At 31.3% G+C, this 11,249-nt stretch overlaps 1 protein-coding gene across 1 annotated transcript; it reads left to right on the forward strand.

Annotated features, from left to right (window-relative positions):
• The first annotated feature begins 7,719 nt into the window (after nucleotides 1–7,719).
• LOC109337253 (ethylene-responsive transcription factor ERF114-like) lies at nucleotides 7,720–8,969 on the forward strand. The gene is made up of 2 exons (XM_019574185.1): nucleotides 7,720–7,954; nucleotides 8,461–8,969. Exons 1-2 carry the CDS (start codon nucleotides 7,720–7,722, stop codon nucleotides 8,967–8,969), a joined length of 744 nt encoding a protein of 247 aa, XP_019429730.1.
• Nucleotides 8,970–11,249: the final 2,280 nt, after the last annotated feature.

Here is an 11,249-nt window from a genome sequence, read left to right on the forward strand (position 1 = left end):
CCAAGATATTATTAGAGAATAAGGATTACAAACCCTAGCACACCCATGGGCCCACCTGCCCATGGGGTGTTTCTGTTAGGTGCTTATATCTGGTGCACATTATAACAATGGACTTGAGTCCAATATATAACATTGATATTCTAATATATTCTAATTCTAGGCAATGTGGGACTTCATATAATAACATATTTCAAACATCCCCAACAAGAGGCAATCTAGCTTTAGGCTAGCTTAGGTGATGTGTCTAATAGTGGTAGACTGAGGAAATTTGGTGAGTGATTTAGGGGATTATGGAAGCTTTGACTTTGCTTGTTTGACAAGTCATTGACCCATGATGTGATTAATACTCTGACTTGATTGATGTGACGTGATTTCGCAATTGAAGTCATGCCCGAGTATTACCGGGTAAATTCGTCCAAAAATATACGATCTACCGATTTAGGTTTTTTGCCCAAAACATCGAAACTTGAATTTCGAGGTGAAAAATACATAGAGATGATTTATAGACAAATTTGGTATCTATTTTGACTAGAAATAATATTTCGAAGCTAACGGTGAAATCAGAATTGGATTCCGACTTACAGAACTCAAAACCTGGGTGAAAACTCGATAAAACGACTAGAAATCGTCTCGGAAACTTTTATTCTCCAAAATATTGAAAAAATAGGGCAAGCAAGAATATTATAATACAAGACTAAAAATCAGCTGAGGTTTAACCTAAAACATTACTGATTAATTTCTATAATTAATTCGTTAACAACTAATTACTTAATTAAACGTGCTCGAAAAAACATAGTGTTACATGCGTTTTTTACCAATACCATCTTGATGATATATTCATATTTCCTCAATTTATAATTAATATTGCAGTATTATTACTCCATATTGGGGTATAATTATTAACATTGTTAATACATTCTTGAATTTTAATTATAACATAATAATGTTTTTAGGCACACTCACATTATCTAATAATTTACTTTTGTAATAATTCATTATATGATTAATTTTAGGGTAATGAATTACCTAAAAATGTACAATGTGTAAGCATAAAAATTTTGATTCATATTTTATAAGGAAACCTTCTGACAAAGATGATGAACATGATATAGGTTTGGTATCTTTCTTTAACAACATTCTTCATTTGGTCAAGTAGTTCAACCAGATCAGCATCCTTCAAAGGTTCAAAATGTATCAATATGTGAATATGATATTAATTCTTTAGAACGTGATCCTGGAAAACACCCTCAATTTTGGGAATATTTAGTGAATCAAAGAGATGAAATTTGTAGAGCTTATCTGAATTGAGATCCATATCAATGGGATGTTGAAGCTTATCCATTAAATAAAGATAAAAATCTAAGACGATTTCACCCACTTGGCTCAAAATGTTTCCTTCATGGTTAGAGTACTCTATAGCGAATGATGATGCTTATTTTTTGGCTTGTTATTTGTTAAGTAATAAACCAGGGCACATGCTGGATCTGATGTCTTTACTAGATCATGATTTAGAGGATAAAAAAGTCAATGTTGGTAACAATTATGCATTTCTTATTCACCTTGGTGGCTTGCCTCATATTAATACAATGAAAGCTTGTTTTGTTTTATTAAGCCAATCCTGACATATTCACAATATCTTCAATGTGCTAAGTTCTGATCAAATCAAACAAAACCGATTATGTCTTAGGAGTTCTATCGATTCAATCTGTTGGCTCACTTTTCAAACTTGTGCTTTTAGAGGCCATGTTGATATATCACAATAAAAAATACAAGTAATTTTCTTGAACTCAACAAACTCTTAGCATCATATAATGATGAACTTGCAAAAGTAGTGTTAGAGAATGTTCCATATAATTCAAAGTATACCTCTCATATAATTCAAAAGGAAATCATTCATATCATATCTAATAAGGTGAGAAGATATATGAGAGAAGTGAGTGAGGATTCTAAATTTTGCATAGTTATTGATGAATCATATGATAAATCACAAAGGGAGCAAATGACTATTGTTTTGATGTTTTTAAATAAAAATGGTTGCATACAAATGTTTTTTTGATATTGTGCATGTTAAGGACACTACATCTATCACTCTTCAAAAAGTAATATGTGGTGTTCTTTGCAAACATAATTGTCGCAACCCGATTTTTGGCTAGAACACCAGCTTTGCGACTTAGGAAGAGGCGAAATCGATTTCTACATCTCTCAATTGAATTGGATTCGCCACTACGTTTTTTGAGGTTAAAACTTATAAAACTCTCTTTATGCCCGAATTTGAATAATTATGGTCTTTAAATAGAGATTCTGAGCTCGAGAGTCAATTATGGATCGAGGAAGGCATTAACACCACGTTCGCCCGTATTGAAACGGTATCCTCGCTAAACACATAGACTTTTATACCCTTCAAAATTATTTATTTAAAAGCAAAATATTTTATTTTTGTGTCTAACAAGAACTTATCTTGCTCATTTGTTTTCCTAGGTGCAATAGAGAAATCAAGGCTACGTAGTTCTAGTTCGAAAAATGGTTAATTAGTTTGGTTGATTTTGTTGATTTGCGAAAATATCAATAGATTTGGTGAAGTTGATTTTTACTGATTTTCAAGTACTTATAATATATTATATGATTGATTTAATTCAATGGAACTAGTGGCTTAGACGCGGTTTTGTTCGTAGACCTTCTTCCCATTTTCAGAGAAGTTAGATACGGCTCGAACCATGACCTTACTATAACAATTTCATATTTAATCATGTGATATGATAGTTTTGAATTAATTTTTTATATGGAATTTATAGCTTAGAGACAGTATTGGTCGTAGACCTTCTTACCATTTTCAGAGAATTTAAAGACAACTCGGACCATGTTCTTACTATAAAAAATCAATATTTAATCGTGTGATATGATAGTTTTGAATTATTTTTATATGGAATTAATAGCTTAGAGGTGTTGTTGATCGTAAACTTTCTTCCTATTTCAGAAAAGCTATAGATAACTTGAATCATGACCTTACTATAAAAATTTCATTAAAATTTAGATGATAAAATAATTTTTAATTATTTTTTTATTGAACTAATAACTTAGAGACGGTGTTGGTCATACACATTTTTTCCATTTTCAGAGAAGTTAGAACGACTTAAACCATAACTTTACAATAAAAATTTCATAAAATTCACTTCTAATTATTATTTTTATTGCCAAAGGATAGTTTTATTAGGTTTTGTTTCTTATTAAAATAAACGTTAATATAATTCATATTAAAGTATACCATCATTGCCTAATAGTTATGAAGTATGAAATATGCTTATTAATATTCATTCTATTACAATTGCGAAAGTAAATAATATTAGAACAAGTAAAAATATTAAAAAAAAATAAGACAAAAGAAATTAAGTAATAATAAAAACAAGGACAGGATTAATTAAAGAAAGAAAAAGAAGGAATGTGATTAAAATAGAGAGGGGTAACAGTGGGCGAGAGACGACGGCTTGGGTTCTCACCGGTGGGAGGAGGCGGTGATTCGTGGCGGTTCTCAGTCCTGGCTTCCCTCTTCATGGATGGCGTTCCATGACCCGTGAGCCAGGTGGCTTCAGTAATGAATCTTATCCCTCTCCAGTTCAAATTTACTTATCTTTTACTATATAAATTAATTGGTGATATGAAAATGGATTTGATTACCGATTCATCGAAAACAAATCAGAATTGTTTTAAGATTGCCAAGATGCACCATTTACTTTCATGAATGTATTCAGAATTAATTTGACGTATATACAACATGAATATGGACTTAGAACTGATGATTAACAATTGAATGAGGAGGGATAGGTTGTTACCCAGGAGAACTTTGTACATAACCTTGCTATTATTATCTTCACCTGTTATTGATCCCCTTTTCTCTAGCTTTTGATATCTCGGCTGTTTCTTACTCTTCAATCCTTTCAATTCACTGTTTTTTTGTTCCTGATTTCGGTATGTTGTGTTATGTTTTGTGTATGTATATGTCTCTCTCTCTGATTTCTCTTTTATCTGTGTATATGACTCTCTAACTGTTGCTTTTGCTGTGTTATGAGCGGGTCATACTTCCGGATAAACTCGCGTCTATTCTTCTTGGAGGTTTATGACGGCAACAGAAAAGCAAAAGTGGAGATGGGTACCTCGATTCTTACTAAACTGGTTCGGTTTGGGAACTTTGGGTTGATGAAAAATGAGAACAAAAATTGGAAGATGATAGTGATGATTTTGAAAAGACATGACTTACTAATAAGTCACCACATATTGTTTTGAATGTGTTGATGTGGGCTGCACAATGTGGAATTTAGTAGAAACTTAGGTAACATAAGAAAAGGGAGGGAATAAACTATAGGGTTCAATCCCGATTTAGAAACACAACTGTTGGAATGACCGCACATCAATCCATCATTTTTGCTGAACAAGGCAACAAAAAAGGAAAGACATTCCAACATACATTATAAAATGAGAAATAAGAATAAAGTTGGGAATGTTCTGTCAGTAGAGATCCCAAGTTTCAATGATAAAGTGTGAAATGGATATGTATTGATAAATGTTAATATGTGACTTGTCAAAGAAGAAACGTTGTATTTTCATTGAAAATTGTAGTTTTCAAAATTTTAATATATTAAATACTTCATTTTCTAATAAAAAACAGGAAAAAAAAAACAAATGCATTAATAGTGTAAAATTTGTTATATTATCACTAAATCACTTATCATCATTAATATATTGGCAAATGATATACTAACTACTTAACATTAACAATACATAAATATTTCTCATAAAAATTTATATTTTAATTTTTAACTAATATTTTCAGAAATTAGTTACTAAAATCCTAATATTGTTTTGGGTGGAGTGCTAATTACTATTCTGGAAATAAGAATAAAAAATGGAAATATTATATTAAAACATGGTGCATGTAAGCTTGTTAAGATAATATTATTATATATAAAAAAAGATATTTATTATATATAAAGTTACAATATAAAATAGAAATATTATATTAAACAGGATATTATCTATACTTCTATACTATATATAAAGCCAAAACATGGTGTAACTTTCACCATGGTGTAATTTCTACTTCCTATTTTGCCATTCACATTATTTAATTTTTACAAAAAAAACCATATAATCCTAGTTAACCACCACCAAAACATTAATTAACCACATCTCTTACCTTAAACTAAACTTATCATAAACACACAAAAATATAATATAAAGTACATCGAATGCAATAAATATATTTTAATTTTAAAAAAATAAAATATATAAAAATTAAATACATATTACCTGTAGACACTACTTATATATAAAGTTAATATATATATTAAAATTAATAAAATTTTCAATTTTTAATATTATTTAATTGATTGAACTAATTCTATCACATGGATATTTTTATTTACATGTCAATTTAAATAAAAGAGATGCATAGTGAGGGATTGAAGAGATTAACCGAACTCATTAAGGAACAACTTTGCATATGTTCATATGCTGCACGCGGGGCCCACGTGAAATTTCCAAACATCTACAATTTGAATTGGATAATGGTCACGTGAAAAAATACAGATTGTTGCAAAAATATATATTCAATTTGCATTTGATCAAATTCACACGGAACCACTTACGATTAAAATTAAAGATTGATTTTTACAAAGAGATTAATTGAATATGAGCAACATATAGAACAAATCATAATGGAGTGAGATAATGCAATGAAGATATTTATCGGGGAACAATGCAAACAAACACGTTTTTCTCACACCATGATGTTATAAGTAGAAAACTAGCGCTGCGGATAGGGAGGACCGAAGCCACAAAGTTAGACCACACAAGTTTCATATTTTCATGTTTGTGATTGTGTTACATCTCCTTATTGCATGATCTTATATATTAGAGGAGGAAATGAAAGGTGAACGTTAGTGTTAGAAATACATAATTGAACTTATCATGTAATTATGCTTATGTTATATTTATCATAATTGTTAAAAATTGTGGTAAAATATACATGATGTAGCAAAATGTGGTTGCAGAGACTCTAAAACTATAACATTATAACTACAATTAGTACTGTGGAGTATGATTTAAAATACAATACATACTGGTTTGTTTCATACATTGATAGTATTATGAAGTCCTTCTAAAGTCAATATTTGTTTAATAAGGAAACCCCTACGAACCTCTTCATCTACACACCAATCCAGTCTCTGCCCTCTACTGTTTTTATTTCCTTCTATTTCTGGTACTTGACCAAAACCTACTTCTATTTTCATCACACAGTGGACCCAATGGGGATCATTGACGGCTTGATACCTTCAAGATGATGGGGATAGTTTAATGAATTGCATGTGTTTATTTGTTTGCAGGGCACACATCTGCATGTTCATTTCATATTAATGATGGACTAAATAAAACAAAATTATTTGGTACTTTAATATATTTCCCTATCATTGTACTATGGTTTGCTTTATTTTGTCTAAGCAATATTTTTATGATATTTGTTTATCACCTTCTTTGTAGTATTCCCATCCCCTTATTTATCATTCAAGTTACTTTTAAACTTAAAATTTATCTTAAAAGTCTAATGATAAGATTAAAAATCAGTACATTTTTTTTGTGTGTAAAAAAACAAGTGAGAAAACACATATCATATGGTTTATTCTCACGCATCGCCTTCGATAGACATTACTGAGCCAACACATACATCCTTAATTCTTATTTATCATAATCCAAAATTATTAGTTTCACCGAACTTCCTCACCTCAAATTTGACAACTGAATTAAGAATCATCTGATACTAATAAATGAAAATAGGCGAACAAAAAGATAATATGAAAAATAACACAATAGATTTATTAACTACCTTCTACCAAGTCCACAACCACTATGTATTAATTAAGAATAAGGTTAGGCGAAGCCCTTTAACAAGGAATTTGTCATAGTGTTTGTATTAGAGATTTGACTAAGCCCTCTACCACAATAACTATCACTATCTATTTTGGTAGCAAAAATAACAGTTATTTATATTACCACTTTGTCACAAGGAAAAACTTATTGTTAGGTAATGAAAGGGTGATTGAATGATTACACAAATGTTTTCACATAGGAAAGGATTTTTCATATTTCTTACATTAAAAGAAGGAGACAAGTATTTTTGAAGGAAAAAAAAAAGATTTTAATCATCAGATATATATGACAAACTAAGCCCGTGACTTTTTAGCGCATTACCAAACTGTATTTCATTTTCATTTCCAGGGCTAAACCGATGTAGCACACTAAATTAGCCTCATCTTCAAAAAATACTATTAGATTATTATAAACTTTAATGCGTAAAACAGTACTTCTTAATAAAAAATTAAATTAACCCAAAAGTTGTAAAGAATTGTTATTCAAGATTTGGCACCTTCAAATAGTTTAGTTACATACTTCATAGACTAATTATAAAAAAAGGTACTTTTCATTTCCGCAGTTTTGTTTCTCTCTATGTCAACGTGTCCACACTAGGCAGCAAGCATATTAAAATCCTTGAACCAAAACCCTAACTTATTATCTCCCTCTACCTTCTCCTTCTAGCTATTTTAGTTTTTTTGTTACTCTATTGATCTCAATTACTTATAAATGTAACTTCTGCATATCTATATACTTAGTTATGATATTTCAAACATAATATATACTAATTAGTAAGAGTGTAAGACTAAGGTTGCTAAAATGGATCGAAGAGATGGGAAAAGATCATTACATTCAGAAGAAGCAGAAAAAGAAGAGGACAACTACGAGTTCCCAATCTATTCAGAAAGGTCACAGGAAGATATATCAGCAATGGTTTCAGCACTTACTCAAGTCATTGGTGGCATCAACAATAATGACCCAGTTCACATACTTCAAGACCCTTTAACTTCGGGAACCCAGAATCAACAATCCCAACAACTACAAGAAGATCAAGGTATGTGCCTCACTAATAAACATGCACCTTTGATGATTAACTAAATTATAACATATTGTGTTCAATAATTCAGATTTGTAGACATGGTTTTATGTTTTTAATTCACTTTTCAGATGTTGTTCCGTTTGTAGCATGGTGATTGTTTTGCTTGGTCAAAGCGACCGTAAATATGCTACACATTGAAAAATGACATTTTATATTCCATACACTCACATGGTCACATAGCTTGTGTAAGATCTAGGGTTCTTAATTGCTTCTCTTGAACTATTATCTTTGCTTGCAAGCCTGCATAAATTTTTGGCTCATGTCGTGATCCTTTAGTAGTCTTTACACATACATAGAACATAATTGAATCAAAATCAAAATCAAAATCTTTGATTATATTCTTTTCACAGTAATTTTAATGAAATCAAAATCTTGTTAGGGCCAAACAAAAGAAAATTATATAAGTATTATAAACCCAAGAAACATGAGACTAACTGATATAACTGTTGGTTTATGTGAAGGGGAGATGAGAAAAATACACTATAGAGGTGTGAGACAACGGCCATGGGGAAAGTGGGTAGCAGAGATTAGAGATCCAAAGAAAGCAGCAAGGATATGGCTTGGAACATTTGAAACTGCTGAAGCTGCTGCACTTGCTTATGATGAAGCTGCTCTCAGATTCAAAGGAAGCAAAGCAAAACTCAATTTCCCTGAAAGGGTTCAACCACCAATAAATCAAGTTCCTCTTGGTCCTCCTCCACACTTTTCTCAACAATCATATTCAAATAATCCCCTCCAATATGCACCACTTATGGGCATTGATGGGAGTAGTAATAACAATAATAACATTAATAACTTTAATTATGAAGTGAATGGTTTCTATGGGAATCAGCCCTTTACATCTGCATCTTCTGAAATAACTCAGCAGCAGCAAGAGTTTCTGCGGTTTTCCATGCAATATGGGGGTTCTTCTTCTTCTTATGATCAACCTACTAGGAGTTGGATGGATGACAATGATGGGAGACATTGATATCATATATATCTAAATATATATTATACGAAAATGTTATATATACACTGGTAGTGACTCTTTCGTGACACTTTTCAAGTGTTTAATATAAAGTACATGTAGTTTGCGTTACAAACCTGAAAAGTGACTATTCTCTATGTGTGTGCTACCACTCAAGGGTTTTCTTGTTTTTATTTACTGTTAGTCATTACATTTCATGATTTTATGATGCTAATATGTAAAATTTCATTTGCTTCTACTATATATGTTGTCTATGAAATATTCAATTTGCTTGAAGAAGCATGCCAACATGGTTTGTATTTGGTACCCTAAATAGAAACACAAATTTTGAGTTTACAATGACTGATATGCCCTATCAACTACCAAGATGTTTTTTTGATAAGCAAAACAATTCCATAAAAAGGCACAAGGGATACCAACCCAAATACAAGCACAATTCAATCAAAAGCGTCATATGCTAATAAGATGAGTTATATAAGATGAAGGGTCCATACATCAGTGGAAACACTCATAAAATCTAAATTGAGAATTAGAACAAAACCAAGTCCGGGACCAAATCTGAATCAAATTCATAACGTAGACATAACTAAACTCCTTATCAGAAAAAATATCATCAAATGACATCAACTACCAAGATAATTCAAGACATAATTCATGTATGAAACATCATATAGACTATGGTGTTCAATCCTTTAACAACAATTGGTTTTCAATTTACAATATCTAGCTGGTGGTTTTCAATTTACAATATCTTGCTATTTGACTCTATTCTAAATTACGATTGAGTTGTATATTTACTACTACATGAAAAATGTGGGAAAATGTAACAGATATATTTTTTTTAAAGCAATTGTGCTATAGCACAAGATATATTAGAGAAAGGTAATCAAATAGAGTTAAACAAAGCAATTACATGTTCCTAAATCTGTAGTTAGGAAGACCAATTAAGTTCCTATTATACTCATTCATAATGAAACTTGGGATTGAATTCCATGATGAGCTAGTCCTCGAATTTGCACCAAAAGAGGCCAATTTGTCGGCACAAGAGTTACCCTCTCTATAGATGTGAGTAATTTTCCAATTCAACGATTCCAAAATCTTAGTGCACCTGTACCACTTATTATGGAGTTACCAAGGAGGATTTGATTCCCCTTTGAAGATTTTCACCACCAAAACAGAGTCAACTTCCAGCCAAATATTTAACCACCCTTTCTTGAAGGCCAAGTTAATTGCTTTAATTGCCGAATGAAGCTCGGCATAGAGAGCATTCTGGATTTGAAGATAGGAGCCAAATCCGTAAAGAAACACCCCTTTGTGATCTCTAAAGATACTTCCCCCTCCCGCATGACCTGGGCAACCAAACGCTGCACCATTCGTGTTCACCTTAATCCAACCAGTCGAGGGGGCCAACCAAAGCAGTTTAGTGATCTTAGGAGCGGAGTTGTAATGAATACTGACTTTGAGAGGATTGCACCAGATGAGAGGATTGGAAGAGTTAGAGACAAATTCATTGAGAGTGCAAAGCGTCAAGGATTACATTAGCAATGTTTGCGTATGTTTTGATGAAGATAATGAATTAGTTAAAGCTTGAAGATGGCTCCACAATCAACATGTCGAGGGCTCAAGTGGTGTCTTATTAGACTTAAGCTATTATTCTTTATTATCTTTTTAGAAGTCTAAGATGATTGCCATAGATATTGAGTCTAGGTTAGGTAAACCTAGGTGTGAGTCTCATAAGACTTAATAAAATAATTAATCCACTAAAATGAGACATCATATAGAAATATATGATAATTAGGTTCATGCATTTATATACATTAATTTTGTGCATTAAAGGTATTATATTTTGGAAATCATAATTGTGAAGAAGATCTTTGCTCCTGACTTTGGCACGGTTTTGATGAAGACACCAAAATCACCAAAATCACCAAAAAGAAGAAAAGGAAGAATACTTATGAAGACAAAGAATAATAAAGCTTCAAGAAGATTAGATTAAGTGTCTATAGGTACTTCTATCGTAAAACTCTTATTTATGCAAAGTAGTAATGCTCAAAACTATTTTTAAAGAATAATGAAACACTTTGAAAATACTTAAAACAAATTTTGAAAAGATGTGTAACGGGTTACTTAATTCAAGTAACAAGTTACATGTGAGAGAAAAAGAGTTATCCAACTTAAAACTGCTCAGAGTAATCCATTACTGCATTTGAGTAACAGATTACCAGTTTTACAAAAGTTGAGTAACCGATTACCCAAATAGAGTAATCGATTACTCAAATT

This window comes from Lupinus angustifolius, unplaced genomic scaffold, assembly GCF_001865875.1.
Source record: "Lupinus angustifolius cultivar Tanjil unplaced genomic scaffold, LupAngTanjil_v1.0 Scaffold_3_92, whole genome shotgun sequence".
NCBI classification, from domain to species: Eukaryota; Viridiplantae; Streptophyta; class Magnoliopsida; order Fabales; family Fabaceae; genus Lupinus; species Lupinus angustifolius.

Excerpts from the sequence above, each read along its gene's own strand:
- LOC109337253 (XM_019574185.1), top strand. The coding sequence starts at position 7,720 with ATGGATCGAAGAGATGGGAAAAGATCATTACATTCAGAAGAAGCAGAA. Across the intron at positions 7,955-8,460 it reads ACAACTACAAGAAGATCAAG|GGGAGATGAGAAAAATACAC; the intron begins GTATGTGCCTCA and ends GTTTATGTGAAG.